At 44.5% G+C, this 26,036-nt stretch overlaps 1 protein-coding gene across 2 annotated transcripts in view; it reads right to left on the bottom strand.

Annotated features, from left to right (window-relative positions):
- Positions 1-21,719, bottom strand: part of KCNQ2 (potassium voltage-gated channel subfamily Q member 2) — a gene marked incomplete at both ends in the record, with an annotated part of 113,406 nt that extends 91,687 nt beyond the window's left edge. For both annotated transcript variants that reach the window (XM_083360836.1, XM_083360837.1), the window contains one exon: positions 21,418-21,719. In XM_083360836.1, the coding sequence (XP_083216962.1) occupies positions 21,418-21,719 (302 nt within the window). The remainder of the gene's footprint in view (positions 1-21,417) is intronic.
- Positions 21,720-26,036: the final 4,317 nt, after the last annotated feature.

Raw genomic sequence — 26,036 nt, 5'->3', positions numbered from 1 at the left:
GCGGTGATTCACTTAACCACTGTGACATGAGAGGTCATATAATGGGGCAAAACTCACTTAACAACCATCTGGCTTAGCAGTGGAAATTTGGGGCTGAATTGTGGTCATTTTGATTCACTTTTAGATCTCTCTCTCTCTCTCTCTCTCTCTCTCTCTCTCTCTCTCTCTCTCTCTCTCTCTCTCTCTCTCTCCATCTATGTATTTCCTACTTTTATTATTTTTCCAAATAACTCAAAATGCAACACACCCTTTTTCTCTTATTTTCTCTTATTTTCCCCACAACAACAATCTTGTGAGGTGGGTTGGACTGAGAATCACCCAGCCAGCTTTCATGTCTAAGATGGCACTAGAACTCACGGTCTGGGGATTGGCCCAAAGTCCCCCAGCCGGCTTTCATTCCTAAGATGGCACTAGAACTCACGGTCTCCTGGGGATTGGCCCAAAGTCCCCCAGCCGGCTTTCATTCCTAAGATGGCACTAGAACTCACGGTCTCCTGGGGATTGGCTCAAAGTCCCCCAGACGGCTTTCATTCCTAAGATGGCACTAGAACTCACAGTCTCCTGGGGATTGGCCCAAAGTCCCCCAGCCGGCTTTCATTCCTAAAATGGCACTAGAACTCACGGTCTCCTGGGGATTGGCTCAAAGTCCCCCAGACGGCTTTCATTCCTAAGATGGCACTAGAACTCACAGTCTCCTGGGGATTGGCCCAAAGTCCCCCAGCCGGCTTTCATTCCTAAGATGGCACTAGAACTCACGGTCTCCTGGGGATTGGCCCAAAGTCCCCCAGCCGGCTTTCATTCCTAAGATGGCACTAGAACTCACGGTCTCCTGGGGATTGGCCCAAAGTCCCCCAGCCGGCTTTCATTCCTAAGATGGCACTAGAACTCACGGTCTCCTGGGGATTGGCCCAAAGTCCCCCAGCTGGCTTTCATTCCTAAGATGGCACTAGAACTCACAGTCTCTGGCTTTCTAGCCTGGTACCTTAACCACTAGCCCAAATCGGCTCACAACTTCTGTTAAATTAATAACCAAGGAGTGCAGCTTTCAGCTTCAAGAAATTTGCATTATTTTGCTTTTTTTTTTAATTAGCACCCTGATGACCACTTTGAAGCAACGTCAGCTAGCACAAACATCCTACCTCCACTTTGAATCCCAGATTCTAATTTAGACCTAAAAACTGGTGTTGCAAAAAAAAAATATATCCCAATCTATTTATTTTTTTAAAAAAATTGTTCTTCCCATCCACTTTGTGTAATATTTTTCCAGGTTGCCAAGTGGTTTGGGCAGAGAGCTCCAGGGCCAATGTAGCATCTGAGCTCTTAAAATCCAGCCTCTGAGCATTCACAGAATCAAACTACGCTCTGTCTTAATTGTGATAATTTGACAACAGTAAACTTGCGGTGTGCATCCTGGTTGCCAAGGTAACTTTCCAGTCCAATCCGTAGGTCTGCGGCTCTCCCATGCGATGAGAGAAAAGATGAGAATACATTAACATGGCGCTTTCATCTTCAGGTAGTAAGAGAAATCCAAGATATTTATGAACTGTAGAGGTCATAAATGGATTTTAAAATGTCACTAATGTCTCCTCGCAGCAAAAAAAAAATCTTTTTTTTCTTCAAATGGCTGTAAATATTTCAACTGGGCAGGTAGCAATAAAACATGATTTACCCTCCTATTTATGTGCGCACGGTTTTACTTCTCCCTTATTTTCACATTAAGGCAAATCTTTTTCTCTTCATGTTCCCACACCCTCCCAAAGACGGAAGATCTTCAAAGAGAGAAACAATCCCACTCATGAAAAGATGTGTAGAAAGAAAAGAAAAGAGACCGGTTGTGTGCACACAATACACACAACTGATGGGTTTGGGTTTTATCACTGTTTTTATGTAATTTATTTGTGATATTGGGCATTATGGTTTAATCTCTTCTTAATTTTTGTATTTCTGTATTTTAGTATTTATTGCCCTGTTCACCGCCCTGAGTCCTTCGGGAGAAAGGCGGTATACAAATTAAATAAAATAAAAAAAATAAAAAAAATTCAACACATCAGCTACCATTTCCACAAGACATGCAAGGCTTGTTTAGCATTAATCCACCTCTTTAGGTAATCTTCCAATTTCAATCGTTTATTTAATGACAGTTCAATCTTACAGCATCACTGAAAAATGTGACTTATGATCCTTTTTTAGTTACAAACATTGCGGCATTCCCCACGGTCACATGAGCAAAATTCGAAGGCTGGGCAACTGGCTTATATTTAATGACAGTTGCGGTGTCCTGGGTGATAGAAGTCAAGGAAAGGTCTTCAAAATTTAATATTGAAAGAGAAATTTAAAATTGAAGTGGAAACTTACTGCCTGGACAAACAAGATTACCAAAAACTATAAGGGCTGGGAAACAGGAAAGGATAGCATAAAGGCAAGATGTAAGATAAATACGTAGGCCAAAATTAGCTGGGTTTTAAGAGTGGGAAAGGAAGAAGACAAGATATAAAAATATCTGTAAGAGGAAAAGGCTAGCTAGGAAAACTTAACTAAACTGAAAAACAGGAAAGAACCTATTGTTCTTAGGGGCCCAGAACTCAAAACCAACAATTAAATATGTCTAATATTTTATATTATTAATCTACATGTGATGTATGATTTAGTAAGTAGCAGGAAATAGGTAGGAGGCTGTTGGAAAGAGTGTAACCTCATAGTACCTCAGCCAGTGGGGAAAGAGGAGGGATGTGGCGGCCGGGACAAGGCTGTATAAAGAAGGGAATATTTGGGGTTGAAACTTTGGAGAGAACCAAGCTTTGATAGCTTCTCTCCCCACTTATTGCAATAAATGAAACAAAAGGCCTTCACTGTGTCTTGGCTGGTTATTGGTCAGGCGAACTTGCCTTGGTCACGAAGGAAAGTAGTCAGGGGCACATAACACAGAGTCATGTGATCCCCTTTTGCAATCTTCCACGATATTTGTGGCCATTTTGCGACCTTCTGACACGCAAAGTCAATGGGGAAGCCAGATTCCCTTAACAACCATATTGCTAATATCAGTGATTCACTTCACAGCTGTGGCAAGAAAAATTGTAAAATGGGGCAAAACTCACTTAACAACTGTTCTTGCTTAAGGAATGGAAATCTTGCACTCAGTCGTGGTTGCAAGTCGAGGACTATGTTATACTATTAAAATTCTTGTTGTCATTACCATCAATTGGACAAAAATTTAAGGTCACCCCCACATAGAGCTAAAAGATGCTAACTGACACATTTCATTCGTTTCCCAAATTTTGATCTGAGCAATTATATTAGCATTTTGCTCCACCCTTTATTCAGCTTCACATTGTCATTGGGCAATGCACAGTTTCCAAAAGAGATTTATAAACTGTCCCTTGAGTCCCAAATTCAAGTCTCAAGCATTAAACAGATGGTTTGTTTCTAGAATTAATTTAATCCTTCTCCTTACATAAAAGCAATAAGCAGAGAAATGCTGCTTCAATTAAATTCTTAATTTGTTGTGAGACTGTTGAAGATCTATGATCATGCACAGCTTCTACTGACTCATAAGTGCTGGGGAAACAGGTCACAAAAGAGGGACCAAATTAAAAAAAGTTAAGTCCCATGGGATAAAAACAAAGTTATTATATAGGAAATGTGCCTATTTTCACAAATTAAATGTTTTAATTTTCACAAGAAACTTTAATTGATCTACGTAAGGCAAAAAGCTAAACACCAGGAGACAGTGAGTTCTAGTCCCACCTTAGGCATGAAAGCCAGCTGGGTGATGATGGACCAATCAATAGGTGACTGTGAGTCATCGTCCCACTTAGGCATGAAAGTCGACTGAATGAGTCTGGGTCAATCACCAGGAGACTGTGAGTTGTAGTCCCACCTTAGGCATGAAAGTTAGTTGAGTGACTCTGGGCCAATCATGAGGAGTTCTAGTCCCACCTTATGCATGAAAGCCAGCTGGGTGGCATTGGGCCAAACACCAGGAGATCGTGAGTTCTAGTCCCTCCTTAGGCAGGAAAGTTGGCTGGGTGACTTTGGGCCAATCACCAGCAGATTGTGATTTCTAGTCCTGCTTTAGGCATGAAAACTGGCTGGGTGACTATGGGCCAATCACCAACTGGCTATGAGTTCTAGTCCTGCCTTAGAAATGACTTTGGGCCAATCACCAGGAGACTGTGAGTTCCAGTCTTGCCTTAGGCACAAATGCACAGTCTCTCATTTTCCAACCCCCTGCCTTTAACCATTACACCAAACTGTCTTCTCTTGAGATTTCGGTCCCATCCCTATTTATCCCACACGTTCTCAAGATGAATATTTTTTTTTTCCTCGTGAAAACAAGCACAGAACAGAGGCTCATCAAGTCGTCTCTGTATTTGTGTCTTGGGAGTCGTTCACTCTTGCTTAATCACATCCACTTTTTCCAGCTAACCACTTGCACAGCTAATCCTTCTGAGATACAACAGGCAGCCTCCTCAGAGAGAAACACTGTGGGTTCACAAGAGATTCTCAGAGGAAGGACACCGTTTCCTTACAGCAGGTTGGTTCCACTTCCTGCCTCTGAGCAACGCGAAGACTGCCATCTGTCAGTCCATTTTTTTCCTCCTTCATTTTCCTTGCTCTATAAACCAAGGATGAATCAACTCCTTCTGCTTGTCCCCAGGATGCAGAAAGGAAGAAGAAAGAAAATTTAAACAATTACTGAAGGCAGGGGGGGGGGACAATCCTGGAGGAGGGAGGGATTTTCCAAGTTGCACAGTTTAAATCAACCTCGGCCAAGTTTGATCAAAGGTTTCAAAGGAAAAGTACTATAGGTGGTCCTCAGCCTACGATCGAAGTGGAGTCCAAAATTTCCAACGCTAAGCAAGGCCGTTTTGCCCCATTTTGCGACCTTACTTTGTTAAGCAAACCAAGGTCATCAGAGGCAGTTGTTAAACCAATCACAGCAGTTCTTAAGCGCAACAAAGATGATTAGGGGACTGGAGGCTAAAACATATCAGGAACGGCTGCTGGAATTGGGTATGTCTAGTTTAATGAAGAGAAGGAAGAGGGGGGACATTTATTTATTTTATTTTATTTTTTTATTTTAATTCCATTTACCCTATATCCCGCCCTTCTCCGAAGACTCAGGGCGGCTTACAAGCTTAGCAGTAGCCTTCATTCTATGTATATGCCTGCTTATTAGGGCTTTCACACACACCCCAAGCAGCATTATTACAAAGTCAGCTTATTGCCCCCAACAATCTGGGTCCTCATTTTACCTACCTCGGAAGGATGGAAGGCTGAGTCAACCTTGAGCCTGGTGGGATGCGAACCTGCACTAATTGCAGGCAGCTGGTGTTACTTAAGGAGGCATTAGCCCACTGCGCCACCAAGGCTCATGATAGCAGTCTCCCAATATCTCAGGGGCTGCCCCAAAGAAGAGGGAGTCAAGCTATTCTCCAAAGCGCCCGAAGGCAGGACAAGAAGCAACGGATGGAAACTAATCAAGGAGAGAAGCAATCTGGAACTAAGGGGAAATTTCCTGACAGTGAGAACAATCAATCAGTGGAACCACCTGCCTCCAGAAGTTGTGAATGCTCCAACACTGGACGTTTTTAGGAAGAGACTGGACAGCCATTTGTCTGAAATGGTATAGGGTTTCCTGCCTGAGCAGGGGGTTGGACTAGATGACCTCCAAGGTCCCTTCCAACTTTATTATTATTATTAACATGAGGTTGTGAAGCAAATCTAGCTTCCTCCATTGACTTTGCACCTCAGACACTGAAACTTTCACATGTCCTCTGACATTAACTGGCTTAACAGAATGTAATCCAGGTGATCCTCAATTTACCACCGTTCAGTTAGTGACCGTTCAAAGCTACAAGGGCACTGAAAAAGTGACTTGTGACCGTTTTTCCACACTTACGACCGTTGCAGCATCCCCAAGGTCATGGGATCCAAATTCAGGCATTTGGCAACCGGCTCAAATTTATGTCCACTGCAGCGTCCCAGGGTCATGTGATCCCCTTTCGGACTAGCAAAGTCAATGGGGAAGGCAGATTCACTTAACAACCCAATTACTAACTGAAGAACTGCAGTGATTCACTTAACAACTGTGGCAAGAAAGGTCGTAAAAGGGCGCAAAACTCCGTTAACAACTGTCTTGCTTAACAGTGTAAGCGTTGGGCTCAATGGGGGTCATAAGTTAAGGATTGTCTGCATCACCGTCCCAGCCTGGATTCATAAATATGCTAAACCCTAAAGGTAAAGGTTCCCCCGCACGTGCGTGCTAGTCGTTTCCGACTCTAGGGGCCGGTGCTCATCTCCGTTTCAAAGCCAAAGAGCCAGCGCTTGTCCGAGGACGTCTTCTGTGGTCATGTGGCCGGCATGACTAGACGCCAAAGGCGCACGGAACGCTGTTACCTTCCCACCGTAGTGGTCCCTATTTTTCTACTTGCATTTTTTATGTGCTTTCGAACTGCTAGGTTGGCAGAAGCTGGGACGAGTAACAGGCGCTCACTCTGTTACGCGGCACTCGGGATTCGACCCGCCAAACTGCCGACCTTCTGATCGACAAGCTCAGCGTCTTAACCCACTGAGCCACCGCGTCCCTGCTAAACCCTACACTGAGTTTAATAAACCATGGCTTGATGTTCCTAGAAACCATAATATGAATCAACAGATTGGTCAGACAATGGCTATACCCCTCATTCACGATACAACAAAATAGCCCATCTTGTTTTTGACTAGTTTAGCACTTTATGCAGCCAATGAATCTTTACACACACACACACACACGCTGACATGAATTAGGTTAACACAACGCACCGTAACATAATCTAAATTCCAAAGGGTTTTTTTTCAGGAGGCAACTGGACTTTCTTATTTTTCTTTGAAGGCGTTTCGCTTCTCAGCCCAAGAAGCTTCTCCTCAGAGCCGAAGAAGTTTCTTGGGATGAGAAGCGAAACATCTTCAAAGACAAACAAGGAAGTCCAGTTGACTCCTGAAAAAAAAACACCTTTAGGACAACCATGACCTGGAATGACTGAGAATCTCCATGGGCAACATAATCTAAACTCAACCAGATGGCTATTAAAACAACAACAAAAAAAACCCTCCAACCACGATTTTGAATCCTTGACTTTGGAGGCCCTAATTTTAAAAAAATGGAAATTACATTTCGTCCAGAGCCATAAGTTCCTATTAACCACATACCATATGTCCTCCAGCAATCATGAGACACTCTCTTGTCCCCTTTAGGCTCTGACTGTGCATAATCACAGCTGAATTTTAAGATGGATTGGGACTATTTCCCTGCAGGCACAGAATTATAATGCTTAATTGGCAATGAACTCAGTTCGACAAGGAATATGCACCGGCATTCAATCAGTATCTATTGGAAGGATCAAGGTTTGCTCATACGCCCAGGGCAGTTTTCAGATTTCTACAGAGGTTGTGTTTCTGCAATTCTTGCTCCAACTTCACTACCGCCCTTGATTTTTATTTTTATTTTTCAAATCACACCAAGAGAAATTCAATCAATCAATCAATCAATCAGAATTGAGCTGGAAGGGACTTTGGAGGTCTTCTAGTCCAACCCCCTGTTCAGGCAGGAGACCTTATACCATTTCTGACAGGTGGCTATCCAATGTCTTGTTAAAAACCTCCAGTGTTGGAGCACCCACAACTTCTGGAGGCAAGCTGTTCCACTGGTTAATTGTCCTCACTGTTTGGAAGTTTCTCCTTAATTCCAGGTTGCTTCTCTCCTTGATTAGCTTCCATCTGTTGCTTCTTGTCCTGCCCTCAGGTGCTTTGGAGAATAATTGGACCCCCCTCTTCTTTGTGGCAGCCCCTCAGATCCTGGAATTTAATTTTTAATTTTAAAGTTTAATTCCCACTTGTAGGTTCAGAGATTGGTAAGAAACTTCAGCTTGAAGCTTGGGCATAGTTTCATTTCCACGCTGGAGCATAGCATCCCAAAGCAATGTTTTCAAGGTGGGTTTCCGCAGCACACTAAAGTTTGGTTTGGTTTGATTTTGTGTTATTTTATCTAATATTGATTGATTGATTTTCATTTGATCAAAATTCATGACAGCTGCAGTGTCCTGGGATCTTGTCACCACCTTTTGCGACCTTCTGACGAGCAAAGTCAATGGGGAAGCTGGATTCGGTTAATGCCCGGGTTACTAACTGAACCACTGCAATGATTCACTTAACAACTGTGGGAAGAAAGGTCGTAAAATGGGACAAAACTCATTTTCCAACTGTCTTGCTTGGCAATGGACAATGTGGTTGTAACTGCAGGATTGCCTATAGATGGCTGGACTGGATCAGCCAGACCCAGCAGAACAGGTTTTATGTTCTATGTTCTGGAAATAGAGAGAACAGGTCCACGGGGTCATGATGTCATCATATGTCATTTTCATGATGATGTCATGATCCGTGTGACATCATTTTGACACCACCGTGGCTTTTATCAGGTCCTATGAATCTCATTTTCTATCACGCACTTTCAAGATCCTTTTAGGTCTAGCTCAGTTTTCTTAAGGTGAAAAATGCCCAATTTTGCCTTCATCTGTCTTTCTCTGTTTTTCTCTGCACCCATTCCTTCCTTCCTTTCTTCCTCTCTCCTTTCCTCCCTCACTCCCTTTTTTCCTCCCTCTCTTCCTTCTTTCCTTCCTTCTTCCCTCCCTCCCCTTTTTCCTTCCTTCCTTCCTTCCTCCCCTCCTCCCTCCCTTTCTTTTTCTTTCTTTCTTTCTTTCTTTCTTTCTTTCTTTCTTTCTTTCAAACTTAATTTCTGACTTCTTCGTTTCTCTTGGAACTAAATAACAGAATAACAGAATAATAAAGTGGGAAGGGAATTTGGAGATAAATAAATAAATAAAATAAATAAATAAACCTTTATTGTCAAAGTACAACATGTGTACATTGAGATTAGCTGAGCCTCCCCCTGTGCTCTCTCCCCCCAACACACAGTGACAACAAACCCTCCATCCCACCACACCATGTGAACCAACTACACCACACACCGGCCTCCCAAGTCAATTCTGCATAAGATTATGTCCCATTTAAAAGCCTAACAGCCCACAGATAAAAGCTATTTTTCAGATCTTCTAGTCCAACCCCCTGCTCTTGATAAAGTGTTTGGACACATGCAGAAAAAAGTATTTAAAAGGGATTACGTCCAGTCATTTGGAAATTATCCATTGATGCAACCTAAAACTGCAATGGCCTGTTTAACAAAGGTGTGACAGCGCTGACTGTGGTTTCAAAACCCTTTTCACGCCCACGGTTGTGTGTGTGAAACACAGAGCTATCTTCTTGTCCTAGATCTCAGTTAGGACAGAATGTTTCTGACACAGTTTGGGACAAGAGAGAGAGAGAGAGAGAGAGATGCATGCTAGTGCAAAGTGAGGTTATTTTGTCCTGTCTTGCACAAACATAAAGGAGAGGTTTAAAGAGAGAGAGAGAAAGGCACTTTTTAAATAATGGGCAGAAATCAGACAGCAGGCAGTCCACTTGCTAAGACTGCCAATCACATTCTTAGAAGATTGCCACGATGTAAAAAAAGACGTTGAGACTCTAGAAAGAGTGCAGAGAAGAGCAACAAAGATGATCAGGAGACTGGAGGCTCAAACATATAAGGAACCGTTGCTGGAATTGGGTATATGTCTCTAGTTTAATGAAGAGAAGGGCGAGGGGTGACATGATAGCAGTCTTCCAATATCTCAGGGGCTGCCCCAAAGAAGAGGGAGTCAGGCTATTCTCCAAAGCACCTGAAAGCAGGACAAGAAGCAATGGATGGAAACTAATCAAGGAGAGAAGCAACCTAGTACTAAGGAGAAACTTCCTGACAGTTAGAACAATTAATCAGTGGAACTGCTTGCCTCCAGAAATTGTGAATGCTCCAACACTGGAGGTTTTTAAGAAGAGATTGGATGGCCAATTGTCTGAAATGGTATAGGGCTTCCTGCCTGAGCTAGATGGCCTCCAAGGTGCCTTCCAATTCTGTTATTCTATTATTCCATTAAAAAGGTAAAGGTTCCCCCGCACATCCGTGCTAGCCGTTTCCGACTCTAGGGGCCGGTGCTCATCTCCGTTTCAAAGCCGAAGAGCCAGCGCTTGTCCGAGGACGTCTCCGTTGTCATGTGGCCGGCATGACTAGACACCAAAGGCGCACGGAACGCTGTTACCTTCCCACCGTAGTGGTCCCTATTTTTCTACTTGCATTTTTACGTGCTTTCGAACTGCTAGGTGGGCAGAAGCTAGGACGAGTAACAGGCGCTCACTCTGCTACGCGGCACTCGGGATTCGACCCGCCAAACTGCCGATCTTCTGATCGACAAGCTCAGCATCCTAACCCACTGAGCCACCACATCCCTTTATTATTCCATTAAGATGCACCATTTCCATCTTCTTGGAGAACCACCTCCGACCATGGTTAGAGAAAAGGGAACTCTAATGAGATCTGACATTTTGCTGAGTGTTGCAGACTTTAAAGCCAGACAGGACAATTTATCTCTGTCCAAAGTTGCTGGCCAGGTTTACTTTAATGCAAGGAGATAATTAAATAAATGTTCCTTTCTGGACAAACATCCAGCAGACTCTTCAAATAATGGAAGTTGCAAAAGTAGAGGCCTCCATTTTCTCTCTTTGTTCCTCCTAAATGGAGAATGGGGGAGGAAGATTTTATTGAGGTGTTAGCAAATAAGAGTAAAATCTTTCCAAAATTGCAGTACTAGCCATCATTACTGCCACCATCACCCATCTCTTCTCTCCATCAACATTAGACACTGGGGTGAAGAGACCCAGATTCTGGTCTTTCCTGAACCACAGAAACTCCCTTTTTCAGTCTGGCTGAAGGAGATATGCGCCTGCAGGCGAGACAGCCATCTCCCAAGTCAATAAGATTTAAAGAGAAAGAAACCCACACATACGATTTTCACATGCTACATTAAACCATCATTTGTATACGTCTCCATTGGCTGGGTTCACGCGACATGCCACGCGTGCTGCTGATGTGCAAACCATCAGTCACGGTTTATTAAAGATCCAATGGTGTGCAAACCACCAATCATGTTTTGGTAAGCACACTGTTGGTACACACAAACCATCCATCATGTTTCGCACAGCACAGCAAACGGTAACACAACAGACGTGAAGTAAAAAGGAAAACGAATGAATCCAATGAGCAAATTCAACCATTTTCCTTCTGGCCTCCTGGCAAGCAGACAGGCATTAAAATTAAGAACAGCATTTATTTCAGTTGACTGCTATTAACTGTTCTTATGAAGGGCATCCCAGAGTAGTAATTTGCCAAGACGTCCACAAAGCATAATATAAAAACTCGAGGTAGCCGTCTGAAAACAGTACAGGAAGTCCTCAACTTATGACCACAACTGAGAGCAGAACTGATGTTGTTATGCAAAGTGGTCATTAAGTGAGTCGTGCCCAATTTTACGACCTCCTTGCCACGGTTGTTAAGCTAATCAATGCAATTGTGAAGTGAATCATGCAGTTGGCAAGTAAATCTGGATTCTCCCATTGACTTTGCTTGTTAGAAGCTGCTTGGGAAGTTCACAAATGGTGATCACACGACTCTGGGACACAACAATTGTAAATACATGCCAGTTGTCAAGCATCCAATTGTTGATTACATAACCATGGAGATGCTGCATTGGTTATAAATGAGAGAATCAGTCCTACTTTTTCCAGTGGCATTGATACTTGAACAGTCACTAAACAATAGTTTGTTAAGTCCCAGCCAAGTTTCAAGTTGATGGTTAGCAACTATACCTGGACTGTTTTTAATCTCATTTGTCTCCAGTCACCTCCATGCAAATTAGTGGGAAGAGTTTATGTCAGTCCTGCCTCCAGGTTTGTTTCCTTACCTCAGGGGTCTTCAAACTTGGCCCTTTTATGACTTGTGGACTTCAACTCCCAGAATTCCTCAGCCAGGCACGCGTGACACATGCCTGGCTGAGGAATTCTGGGAGTTGAAGTCCACAAGTCATAAAAGGGCCAAGTTTTGAAGACCCCTACCTTACCTGACCGGGCTGCAAAGAAGAAGGAACATTACATTTCAGAGGGGTGAACAACTATGGTCCCTTTAAGTCCTGTGGACTACAACTCCCAGAATTCCTGAGGCAACCATGAATGGCTAGCTCAGGAATTCTGGGAGTTGAAGTCCACAGGTCGTAAAGGGACTATAACTGCCCACTCCTGCATTTCAGCCTAGTTTTTCCTCTTTAGCTTCATTCCCTCAGGAATTATTTTTTTGGAACTGAACTGTACAAATTGTCTCAGCTGTTTATGGGCTGTCACCAGATAGGACTGGAAAAAGCAATAATGCATTTTTTTCTAAAAGCCAGTAAGGAGTCCAGTTTAAAATATTATGTTCTGAGATCTCCTGGTGGTCTCCTTTTCACGCCTTACTTAGAGCCAACCTACAATCTAGCCTATAGTTCTGAGACCTCCTGGTGGCCTCCTCTCCACATCTTACTCAGATACAACCCACAAACTAACTTATAGTTCTGAGATCTCCTGGTGGTCTCCTTTCCAAGTCCTACTCATAGCCAACCCCATTAGCTTAACCCTAACACACAGCCATATTGAAAACACACAGAAGTGATGGTGCATTTTTTTTTAATCGGGATCCTAACAGGACAGGACAAGTACACCTCCCGCAGAGAAAATGCTCTTCATGAACTAAATGCATTACGACCACCATTGAGCCCAAAATTTCTGTCATTAAGCGAGGCATTTGTTAAGTGAATTTTGCCCCATTTTAGGATTTTTCTTGCCACAGTTGGTAAGTGAATCACTGCAGCTTTTAAATTAGCAACCCGGTTGTTAACTGAATCTGGCTTCCCCATTGACTCTGCTTGTCAGAAGGTTGCAAAAGGGGATCACATGATTCCGGAACACCGCAACCGTCATAAATATGAGTCCGTTGTCAAGCAACTGAATGGAAATCACGTGACCATGGGACTGCTTCAACGGTCATAAATGTGAAAAACACTCAAAAGTCACTTTTTTCAGTGCCGTCGTAACTTTGAACAGTCACGAAATGCACTGTTAACAACAACAACAACAACAATAATAATAATAATAGTTGGAAGGGACCTTGGAGGTCATCTAGTCCAACCCCCTGCTCAGGCAGGAAACCCTATAGTACCATTTCAGACAAATGGCTGTCCAGTCTCTTTTTAAAGACGTCTAGTGTTGGAGCATTCAGTTTCTGGAGGCAGGTTGTTTCACTAATTAATTGTTCTAACTGTCAGAAAATTTCTCCTCAGTTTTAGGTTGTTTCTCTCTTTGGTTAGTTTCCATCCGTTGCTTCTTGTCCTGCCTTTGGGTGTTTTAGAGAATAGCTTGACTCCCTCTTCTTTGGGGCAGCCCCTGAGATATTGGAAGACTGCTATCATGTCCCCCCTGGTCCTTCTCTTCTTTAAACCAGACATAAGCAATTCCTGCAACCGTTCCCTATATGTTTTAGCCTCCAGTCCCCTGATCATCTTTGTTGTAAGTCAAGGACCACCTGTAACCCAAAACCAGGATCAATACAAAGAAATCTTGATGAATAAGGAAGATGAACTCCAGAACAGGACTCAGTTTTGTACCTAACCCGAGATGTGTTTTGTAGAACAGCCATCTGGAACAAGGGATTGTGGGAGAATTTAAACAATTTTAATTTCAATTTTGCACAGGGCTCCTGAGCATAGCAAGAGTTTGAAATACAGCAACTGTAAATTAGCAAGCCCATAGCACAGCTATGTATTAGTGGCTAGGTTTCAAGAAAAGTAGGACAGACAGAACTAGCGGAAAGTCATCGCATATTTATTTTTGACTTTTGACTTGTTCATAACCAGTCATGTTTTTTACACACTTGTAGTTCTTTGTGACTCAGTAATAAATCTGCTCTGTTTTTCGGTGTTGGAGCCTAGCCAGAGAAATGCTACTGAATATACTCACGTCTGCGTGACCTAGCTTTGCAAGCCATCATAAATTTTGGAGTCTGGAGGGTAAGGTGGAAAGGAGAGGAAAATGGAAGAGGTAGAAAGGATAAAATAAATTCAAAAGTTCCCTTGCACAGATTTTTTTTCCCCCAATAATACCTTCCAGAGGTTTGGGATTTCAATTCTCATAATTCCCAGGCAGCCTGATTCAACATAGATCGAAAAGTTTTGATAGAGGCACCAAGGACAGCTAAAGATAGATCAAGATTTCACGATGGACAAATCTAATTTGGTTTTCTACTAGAACCTCAAGACACATCACAGACAAAGATTTAGTCTGCCTAATATGGTTTCCCCTAGCCAGCATCAAAGATGGAAAGAACCAAGTTAGGGGAAAGGCTGATACCCACAACCACTGTGTGTTGTGTAGCACGTCTAGCTGCTTACAGAATTAAACGACCTTCTGGGTTTATATATAGTGAATCTTGAAATTAACAAATAAGCAGGGTTTGCGCCTTAGGCTAAACCATGAAATGATTAACAAAGTTAGAATAGAGGAGGAGGAGGAGGAGGAAGGAAGGAAGGAAGGAAGGAAGGAAGGAAGGAAGGAAGGAAGGAAGGAAGGAAGGAAGGAACGAAGGGGTCCTTGGTGCTCTCTGAGCTTGGTGGTTTTCTTGCAGACATTTCATTACTCAGCTAGGTAACATCAGTACTAAAAGGGAGGGTTGTTTGTGGAAAGGAGGAGAATGAGGATTATGGGGTCCTTAGTGCTCTCTGAGCTTGGTGGGTTTTTTGCAGACCTTTCATTACCCAACTAGGTAACATCATCAGGGCTAGAACAGAATGTGGAGGGAGGAGGAGGAGGAGGAGGAGGAGGAGGAGGAGGAGGAGGAGGAGGAGGAGGAAGACGACGACGACGACGACGACGACTGTGGGGCCCTTGGTGCTCTCTGAGCTTGGTGGGTTTTTTGCAGATCTTCCATTACCCAACTAGGTAACATCATCAGGGCTAGAACAGAATGTGGAGGGAGGAGGAGGAGGAGGAGGAGGAGGAGGAGGAGGAGGAGGAAGAGGAGGACTGTGGGGCCCTTGGTGCTCTCTGAGCTTGGTGGTTCTTTTGCAGACCTTTCATTACCCAACTAGGTAACATCATCAGGGCAAGAAGGGAGTGGGGTTTGCTCTACTTTTATATATACTTTTTATATACTAGTGGATTGCCTTGTCCGTGCCGGTGGAAGTATTCTTGGTGATTCCTTGATTAGGCTATTGTTCTCTGTTTGTTTGCCTGAGTTGGTAGTTCTAGAATTGGTGTATTGTTCACTGCTTGATTGTTGGTCTAGTACTAATCTTGGTTTTAATCTTTGCTTATCTCGGTGTCGATTGCTGGCGAGGAGGTGTTTTGGTCTTTCCCCCCCCAACTCTTTTCAGCTTTTTCACTGCCTCTTTTGAATAGCATCAGCACTTAAACTTATATACCGCTTCACAGTGCTTTACAGCCCTCTCTAAGCGGTTTACAGAGTCTGCATAATGGTATGTAGATGTTGTTTATCTCGGCGTGGCTGTTGATGTCTGATTTACTCAAGTGTCAGGCTTCCAGCTTTTGGGATTTAGCTTGGCTTAGGATACTCACAGTTTCCTAGTTAAAAACTATGGTTGTGCAATGCGGGTTGTGCAATTAAGCAGTTCTAATCACATCTTCTGACTGTGAGTTGGCCTTCATCAATCTACTCTGCTGGTCTTTTGTCTCATCTGTCTCATCTGTCCACCCCCTTCTGGCACTGATGATATTAGCTAGCTGGGTAGTGAAATGTCTGCAAGCAAACAACCTCAGAGCATTAAGGAATCCTCAACTTAAAATATTTGAATAGATTTCTAAGTAACCTAGTTACACGTGCTGTCTTAAGACAGTGATAGAATTAAAGAGCTAAGACGTGCCGTGAGCCTAGGATTCTTTTCTCCGTGCTGGCTGGGGAATTCTGGGAGTTGAAGTCCACATATCTTCAAGCTGCCAAGGTTGAAAAAAACTGTGCTAGACCAAGGTGAGTTTTCTCCAAATCTAGAATAGAATAGAATAAACAGATTGTAGAATAGAATAGAATAGAATAGAATAGAATAGAATAGAATAGAATAGAATAGAATAGAATAGAATAGAATAGAATAGAATAGAATAGAATAGAATAGAATAGAATAGAATAGAATAGAATAGAATAGAATAGAATAGAATCTGGGAAGGAATAGAATAGAATAGAATAGAATAGAATAGAATAGAATAGAATAGAATAGAATAGAATAGAATAGAATAGAATAGAATAGAATAGAATAGAATAGAATAGAATAGAATAGAATAGAATAGAATAGAATAAGGAATGGAATAATAGAATAGAATAGAATAGAATAGAATAGAATAGAATAGAATAGAATAGAATAGAATAGAATAGAATAGAATAGAATAGAATAGAATCTGGGAAGGAATAGAATAGAATAGAATAGAATAGAATAGAATAGAATAGAATAGAATAGAATAGAATAGAATAGAATAGAATAGAATAGAATAGAATAGAATAAGGAATGGAAGAATAGAATAGAATAGAATAGAATAGAATAGAATAGAATAGAATAGAATAGAATAGAATAGAATAGAATAGAATAGAATAGATAGAGCTGGAAGGGATCTTGGAGGTCTTCTAGTCCAGCCCCCTGCTCAAGCAGCAGAACCTATACCATCTCAGACAGATGAATGTCTAGCCTTTTCTTAAAAACCTCCAGTGATGGAGCACCCACAATTTCTGCTGGCAAGCTGTTCCACTGGTTGATTGTCCTCACTGTCAGGAAGTTTCTAGTACCAGTCTTCTGATGTTCTTAGGATTGCAATGTTTGGTTGTGTGTTTGTTTTAGACAAGAACTCTGAAAACTGGATTCTACCAGATGGTTCATTTTACAAAACCAAGTATGTTCCTTCACACCTGTGAAAGGAAACAAAATTTCCACTCTATGTATTTTGCATGCATGATTATTACAGCAATGTAACAAAGTATACAAGAGCAGATCTACAGCTGTTATGGATTTCCCCCTCCTTATCATTCCGAACTCCTCCATCACGGAAGCACTGTACACAGTCCTCGATTTACGACCACAACCGAGTCCAAAATTTCTCTTGCTAAGAGAAAGACAGTTAAGTGGCTTTTGCCCCATTTTACGACCTTTCTTGTCACGGTTTTTAAGCGAATCACTGCAGCTGTTAAGCGAGTAACAGGGTTGTTAAGCGAATCTGGCTTCCCCATTGAATTTGCTTGTCAGAAGGTCGCAGAAAGGGATCACGTGACCCAGAGACATTGCAACGGTCATAAACGTGAGTCGGCTGCCAAGCGTCTGAATTCTGAGCACGTTGGCTTGTCTTGTCAAAAAGCACCGTAGCAAAAGGTGATCACATGACCGTCCTAAGTACAAGTCACTTGCCAAGTATCCAAATTTTGATCCCCAGACCACGGGGATGCCGCAAAGGTCGTAAGTGTGAAAAACGGTCATAAGCCACTTTCTTCAGTGCCGTTGTAACTTCATATGGTCACTAAACGAGCTGTTGTAAGCCAAGGACTACCCGCATTGTTGTGCAATGAAAAGCAACTGGCATGCAAGCAGCTGACAGTCTTTTTTTCCCCTCAGATTGAAGAATTGCAGCTTAAACTGCAAAGCTTTTAAAACATTTTCCACTGAAATACTTTAAAAGCTTTTGCAGTCGAATCACTCTGCCGAATGCAGAGTCCAGCCTGAGTTTAGTTTTTATTTTATTTTATTTTATTTTATTTTATTTTATTTTATTTTATTTTATTTTATTTTATTATTTTTCTTTCTTCAGGAATAACAACTTCTTTGGAATTAGTTAATAAAACATTTCTCTGGAGCCCTCTTTGCAAACTGGCAGATATCCAGCACGTAACAGCCCCAAATGGATCTTCTTGACATCACTGCCAACAGAAGACCACAAATTTGATATGAAAACAGAGGGTACCCAGATCACCATATTTTGTTAAGGTTGTTTAGGAAGGAAAGAGGGAAGGGAGGGAGGGAGAGAAGGAAGGAAGGAAGGAAGGGAGGGAGGGAGGGAGGGAGGGAGGGAGGGAGGGGAGGGGAGGGGAGGAGGAAGGAAGGAAGACTAAATGATTTTTCTATGATATTCAGTTTGAACAAGAAACTGTAATTTAAGTAAGAATCTGTAAAACTAACTCATGGGATCCAAGGAATCCTCAAGATACAATATTTTCCATTCATAGCTACTATTTCAAATTCCTAGTAAAAACTTACTTACTCATGCACATTTCCATGGGCACACTTGTACGTAGAAGCGCAAACAGACACCCTGGCTGAGGAATTCTGGGAGTTGAAGTCCACAAGTCATAAAAGGGCCGAGTTGGAAGACCCTCCCTCTAAAGGTTTAGCATTTCCTGAACATTCTAATACAAGAGCGAGTTGGATCTACTATTGGAGGCACCAGGCCAGAAACGAGGAGACTGTGAGTTCTAGTCCTGCTTTAGGCATGAAAGCCGGTTGAGTGACTTTGGGCCAATCATCAGGAGGCTCTGAGTCCTAGTTCCACCCTAGGGCCAGTCCCCACTCAATGCCCAACCCACCTCATAGGGTTGTTGTAGGGAAAAATAGGAAGGAAGGATTCTTTGGTATGTTCGCCACATCGAGTTACTTGTAGAAATAACAAAGGTAAAGATTTAAATAAATATAAATAAATAAAGATGAAAGATAAAGAGCACCAGCAAGCAAGTCGAGCATAGTTGGGTAATGAAACGTCTGCAAGAAAACAACCAAGCTCAGAGAGCACCAAGGACCCCACAGTCCTCCTCCTCCTCCTCCTCCTCCTCCTCCTCCCTCTCCTCTAGCACTGAAGATGTTACCTACTTCGGTAATGAAATGTCTGCAAGAAAAGAACCAAGCTCAGAGAGCACCAAGGACCCCACAGTCCTCCTCCTCCTCCTCCTCCTCCTCTAGCACTGAAGATGTTACCTACTTCGGTAATGAAATGTCTGCAAGAAAACAACCAAGCTCAGAGAGCACCAAGGACCCCACAGTCCTCCTCCTCCTCCTCCTCCTCCTCCTCTAGCACTGAAGATGTTACCTACTTCGGTAATGAAATGTCTGCAAGAAAACAACCAAGCTCAGAGAGCACCAAGGACCCAACAGTCCTCCTCCTCCTCCTCCTCTTCCTCCTCTCCCCCGTCTCCTCTAGCACTGAAGATGTTACCTACTTGGGTAGTAAAACGTCTACAAGAAAACCACCAAGCTCAGAGAGCACCAAGGACCCCACAGTTCAACCCTGAGCTACAGAAATTTTCTCCCAAAGATTTAAGGTAGTGTTTTGTCCATGAACACAGGCCTTGTGTTTGACCACTCTTTCTACTTAAAGCCACATAAGTCAGCCCTACATTACCTGGTAGGGACTTTAAGCAGATTTCCAGAAATTACTCACACTGTGGCAATCTATGACCAGAAATATACCGAATTTCACAAGCAATGGGCTCCAATTTAGGTTTGCAGAAATTGCACACAGAAATCCTTAACTTAAGGTCGTTGCTTGATTATCATTTTACTGTAAAGTATGGAGATCCAATGTTGGAGAAGACTTGTGGATGGGGAATTGCTGGCTGGCTGGCTGGGGAATTCTGAGGCCTGAAGTTCACAAGTCTTAAAGTTGCCCTGGTGGGACATCCCCTCTGTAAAACATTATTCTCAGATTTCTTTATTAAGTGTTAGGAAAGTGACTTTTTATTATTTATTTTTATTTTTTTACCTTTCCCTTCCCTCCTTCTGCTTTATTTCTTCCCTATCTTGGTTGCCCTCAACTACGGACCAAGCAGTAATGGAGGGTTTGTGCAACCTTGGGAGCAAGCAAGGTTTCCTAGAACCGGGATTGAAATAGTGTAGTTCCCCCCTCTGAAGTTTGAACATGTAGCTACCTGCTAAATGGCCCTTCTACCTGCATGTGGAGGGAGGGGGGGAGAGGAGAAGAATAGTGGGGGATACCAACTGTGAAGGGGAGCATTTCTCCTTTGGCTCCTGAAGCACAGACCTAAGGGGAGGAAGGGGCTGGAACGGGGTGACTATGGAAAAAGTGATGGATGGGGAAGCTGGCAAGGATGGCAGAGCAGCAGAAGAGGCAAAGCAGGATGAGGGATGTTTGCAAGAAAGGGGAATCCCCAGGGCCGCTCTTGATAGAGGGATGGAGATAGAGAGGCCAGGAGGGATGGAAAAGGCTGGAATTCAGGGAGGGAGGGAGGGAAGCCGGAAAGGAAGAAGGAGGGAGGGAGGAGAGAAAGCTGAGAGGAAGGAAGGGATGGAGGAAGGAGAGGAGAGAGATGGAAAGAAGGAGAGGGATGGGATGGTGGAAGTGGGGAAGGAAGGAAGGAGGGAGGGAAGGAGGAAGGAGGGAAGGAGGATGTGGGAAGGGAAAGAAGGAAGGAAGGAAGCAGGATGTAGGAAGGAAGGAAGGAAGATGTGGGAAGGGAAGGGAAGGGAAAGAAGGAAGAAGGAAGAAGGAAGGAAGGAAGGAAGGAAGGAAGGAAGGAAGAAAGATGTGGGAAGGTAAAGAAGGAAGGAAGGAGGATGTAGGAAGGAAGGAAGGAAGGAAGGAAGGAAGGAAGGAAGGAAGGAAGGAAGGAAGGAAGGAAGGTGTAGGAAGGAAGGAAGGAAGGAAGGAAGGAAGGAAGGAAGGAGGATGTGGGAAGGAAGGAAGGAAGATGTGGGAAGGGAAGGGAAGGGAAAGAAGGAAGGAAGAAGGAAGGAAGGAAGGAAGGAAGGAAGGAAGGAAGAAAGAAAGATGTGGGAAGGTAAAGAAGGAAGGAAGGAGGATGTAGGAAGGAAGGAAGGAAGGAAGGAAGGAAGGAAGGTGTAGGAAGGAAGGAAGGAAGGAAGGAAGGAAGGAAGGAAGGAAGGAAGGAAGGAGGATGTGGGAAGGAAGGAAGGAAGATGTGGGAAGGGAAGGGAAGGGAAAGAAGGAAGGAAGAAGAAAGGAAGAAAGGAAGGAAGCAGGATGTGGGAAGGTAAAGAAGGAAGGAAGGAAGGAAGGAAGGAAGGAAGGAAGGAAGGAAGGAAGGAAGGAAGATAGATGTGGGAAGGTAAAGAAGGAAGGAAGGAAGGAGGATGTGGGAAGGAAGGAAGGAAGATGTGGGAAGGGAAGGGAAGGGAAGGGAAAGAAGGAAGGAAGAAGAAAGGAAGAAAGGAAGGAAGCAGGATGTGGGAAGGGAAGGAAGGAAGGAAGGAAGGAAGGAAGGAAGGAAGGAAGGAAGGAAGGAAGGAAGGAAGGAAGGAAGGAAGGAAGGAAGGAAGGAAGGAAGGAAGGAAGGAAGGAAGGAAAGATTCTCTGGCGAGCGGGGAGGCTGCGGATAGCCGGCCGGGGCTGGGCTGGGCTGGGCTGGGGCCGGGCGCGCCGCAGCCTCCCCGCTCGCCCGCCCGCTGGCCGGCCGGGGCTGCCTTTACTCACACGTAAGCGTGGTAGATGAACGCCCAGCCGCGGGGCCTCTCCAGCACGTTGTAGAGGAAATTCTGGAGCTTGCGGTAGAAAGCGTTCCTCTTGGGCGGCTTCCCGCTGACGGCCGAGCGGGGCTTGCTGAGGATCGAGCCGCGTTTGCCGCCGCCGCCGCCGCCCTCGCCCTCGGAGCCGGCGATCAGCAGGGCCCCGTCGCGGGAGGACTCGGGGGCGCCGGGGTCCAGCCCCACGAAGCCCACCTTCTTCTCGCCCGAGCTGCCCGGATACACGCCCCCGTTGCGCGACTTCTGCACCATCCTGCGGCGGCGGCGGCGGCGCGGAGGCCGATGGCGGGCTCAGAGCGGGCGCGAGCGGGGCAGCCGCGCAGGGCAGAGCCGCTGCTGCCCGGGGCCGGAGCGGGGCAGCTGCATGGCAGCGGCTGTGACGGGCGGGACTGCGGCGGCCGCGGCGGCTGACTCGCTTCTGGCCAAAGCAGCGGCGACGGCGGCGGCAGCGCGGAGGAGGCGAGGAGCGGCGCCCGCAATCTGCCCGGCCTCCCCTCCGCCTGCTTTGCGCAGCTCCTCCCGGACCCCCCGCGCCCGCCGTTAACTCTTCCCGCGCCGCTCGCTGAAGGTGTGGAGGGGCGGGCGGGGGGGGCGACGCTTGATCGGAGGAGGAGGAGGAAGAGGAGCACCCCTGGGGCTGCAGGTGACCTGCCCCCCTCCCGGACACACGCAAGCACGCTACTCGCGGGGAAAAAAGAGCCCCAGATCCAATCTTCGTGCTTCTTTGGTGGCGGCAGTCCAGTTCAAATATATTGGCAGATAAGATTTGCGCAAGATTGTAGAGTTGAGATTAACATCCACGGAGGGAAGGAAGGATGGATGGGAGGATGGATGGATGGAGAGGGGGAGATGGATGGGTGGGTGATGGATGGATGGATGGATAAAAAAGGGGAGATGGATGGATGCATCGATCGATCGATGGATTTATGGATGGATGGATGGGCGGACGGATGACAGAGAAGGAAAGAGACAAGACAAACAGATAAAAGGCAATTATGGATCTTGCACACACACATACATGTACACACACACACACACACACACATATATATATATATGTGTGTGTGTGTGTGTGTGTGTGTGTGTGTGTGTGTGTTTTCTGATATATATAAAGCCTAAATCTGCTTCATGTAAACCCCACTTGGGATTTTTGTGTGTGTTTAGTGTGTGTTGCGAACCCCATTTCTCTGGTTAAGGGGCGGGGGGGGAGGGCTGGGGAGGATGTCTCATGCGATAAGTGAGTCCAAAGCAAGGGTTAATTCGGTAACTACGTGACGCGCGAGTCTCCGAAAAGCGAAGGTGCGGCGGGGTTGCAGACCGTCTGCCAATGGGAAGCTTCCGCTGAAGCCACAGAGTGAAAGGGAGGGGGCGGCAGAAGCAGGTTCCCCACGAATCACAAGCAGGAGGGCTAACAAGAGAATCTCACAACCACACGTGCGTCGCGGAAGCAGGAGGCGGTCACCGGTTGGCTCCGGAGAGGATTTGCCCACTGGCAGAAATTTGGGGGGAGCGGGGGTGTCTCACTTGCGTGGGGGTTTCCGAAACCTGTTTCCAGGTGGCCGGGACTTCAAATCCCAGAAATCCACAGCCGGCAGGCCCTCTGCTGAGAATCCTGGGAGTAGGAGTCCACTTACCTGGAAATGCCGGAGCTGGGGAAACGCTACCCAATCGAAACCCAGCCAAGCAATTACGGTTGAAACACTTCCTGCCTCGGATGGGGAAAAGAAAGAGGAAGCAGAGGTTGTTAAGAGGAAGGCTTGGGGAAGTCGTGAGTCCAAAGCAAGGGTTAAACTAGAAGAATTTTATGCCAAGACTTGGGTTGCTTTTGTAGGACAGACACATACCTAAAGTGAAACTAGAATTCAGTCTCCCAGTGATTGGCAAAAGTCCCCAGGTTAGCATTCAGGCCTAAGGACCAAGAGTCAGTGGTGCCTTAAGTGCAATCCCAAAACATCTGGAGCACCACTTGAACAGCACTGGCATTGACAAACTCCCCATCTGTCAATTGCAAAAGGCAGCTTTATTTGGAACAGCTTCCATCCTGCAAGGATATCATTAACACCCTCATACACCCAGGTGCATAAATTGGTCGGTGTATCTGTCTGTCTGCCTATCATCTATCTATCTATCTATCTGTCTGTCTGTCTACCTATCTATCTGTCTATCCAGAGATAGGTGGATAGAGATAGGGAGAGGGGGGAGAGACAATGATAGATAGATAGATAGATAGATAGATAGATAGATAGATAGATAGATAGATAGATAAATAGATAGATAGACAGACAGACACCGATAGACAGAGATGGATGATAGATAGATAGATAGATAGATAGATAGATAGATAGATAGATAGATAGATAGATAGATAGACACAGACAGACAGCCAGACACCGATAGATAGATGGATGATAGATAGATAGATAGATAGATAGATAGATAGATAGATAGAGAGATAGAGAGATAGATAGACAGACAGACAGACAGACAGACAGACAGACACCGATAGATAGAGAGATGGATGATAGATAGAGAGATGGATGATAGATAGATAGATAGATAGATAGATAGATAGATAGATAGATAGATAGACAGACAGACAGACAGACAGACAGACAGACAGACACGGATAGAGAGATGGATGATAGATAGATAGATAGATAGATAGATAGATAGATAGATAGATAGATAGATAGATAGACAGACAGACAGACAGACAGACACCGATAGATGGATGATGATAGATAGATAGATAGATAGATAGATAGATAGATAGATAGATAGATAGATAGAAAGATAGATAGATAGACAGACACCGATAGAGAGATGGATGATAGATAGATAGATAGACAGACAGACAGACAGACACCGATAGATAGATAGATAGATAGATAGATAGATAGATAGATAGATAGATAGACAGACAGACAGACAGACAGACAGACAGACAGACAGACACCGGTAGAAAGGAAAGAAAGAAAAAGAAAGAAAGAAAGAAAGAAAGAAAGAAAGAAAGAAAGAAAGAAAGAAAAAAAGAAAGAAAGAAAGAAAGAAAGAAAGAAAGAAAGAAAGAAAGAAAGAAAGAAAAGGATGGATGAACGGATGGACACAAACAACTGGACTGATACAGGTAAAGGGGCCATAGAATGAAGCAGTTGGTAGCATTCGAAGCTGCTGCTTGCTGCATAGGGCTGCATTTGGGAGATATTTTTCTGTATCTTTTTCCTGTGCGGTTTCTGCCGCATCAGGTCCATTCTGCAACTTCCACCCCCAGCGCTGTCTGCCGGTCCTTGTCTGCTGCCGTGATGCCTGGTTGATTGGCTCGCACTGTACCTCCCTGTCTCTCTGGATCTGGAAGTGCCACCAGATTTCAGCCCTGTGATTCTCCACGACCTTCTGCAAAATCTGACTTCTGCAACTTGGGAGGGTCTGGCTGGGCATTTTATGGCTTGCGGGCCACATTCCTGCCTAGCCGATGGCGTCAGTCTCAGTGGCCGCTGGGCATAGGCAGGGGGCGGGGCATAGGCAGGGGGCGGGGCATAGGTGGAACAGCAGCAACCCTTCACAACAGCCCAAGTTTTTCAGGTGATCAGTTGGAAGGCTTTATAATACCTTAGTAACACCACACCTGGAATACAGGTGGTCCTCCAGTTACAACCTCAACTGAGCCCCATGTTTTTGTTGCTAAGCAAGACATTTCTTAAGTGAATTTTGCCCCGTTTTACGACCACACTTTCTACAGTCGTTAAGTGAATCACTGCAGTTATTAAACCAGTAATATGATTATGAAGTGAACCTGGCTTCCCCATTGACTCTGCTTGTCAGAAGGTCGCAAAAGGGGATCACATGAACCCGGGACCCTGCGACCGTCATAAGTACATGCCATTGGCCAAGCGTCCGAATTTTGATCACGTGATCAGGGGGATGCTGCAAAGGCCCTAAGTGTGAAAAATGACGATCATGTCATGTTTTGAGTTCTGTTGTCACTGAACGAACCGTTGTGAGTGGGAGACTACCTGCACTGCATCCAGATTTGGTCACCACGTTACAAAAAAAGATGTTGAGACTTTGGGAAAAATGCAGAGAAGAGCAACTAAGGTGATTAAAGGCTTGGAGACAAAAGCGTATGAAGAACGGCTGCAGGATTTGGGTTTGTCTAGTCTAGAGAAAAGAAGGACTAAGGGGGACATGATAGCAGTCTTCCAGTATTTGAGGGGCTGCCACAAAGAAGAGGGGGTCAACGTATTCTCCACAGCACCTGAAGGCAGGCCAAGAAAGAATGGATGGAAATTAATCAAGGAGAGAAGCAAACTGGAATTCAGCAGAAATTTACTAACAGTGAGAACAATTAACCAGTGGAACAACCTGCCTCCAGAAGTTGTGGAGTATTTGGGACAACCATGACCTGGATGACTGAGAATCTCCATAGACACTTATCACTGGAGGTTTTTCAGAAGAGACTGTACAGCCACTTGTCTGATATGGTTTAGGGTTTTCTGCTTGAGCAGGGGGTTGGACTAGATGACCTCCAAGGTCCCTTCCAACTTATTATTATTATTATTATTATTATTA

The sequence above is a fragment of the Vipera ursinii genome (assembly GCF_947247035.1).
Source record: "Vipera ursinii genome assembly, chromosome: 3".
Lineage (NCBI taxonomy): Eukaryota > Metazoa > Chordata > Lepidosauria > Squamata > Viperidae > Vipera > Vipera ursinii.
This window is presented reverse-complemented; position numbering and strand designations above follow the sequence as displayed.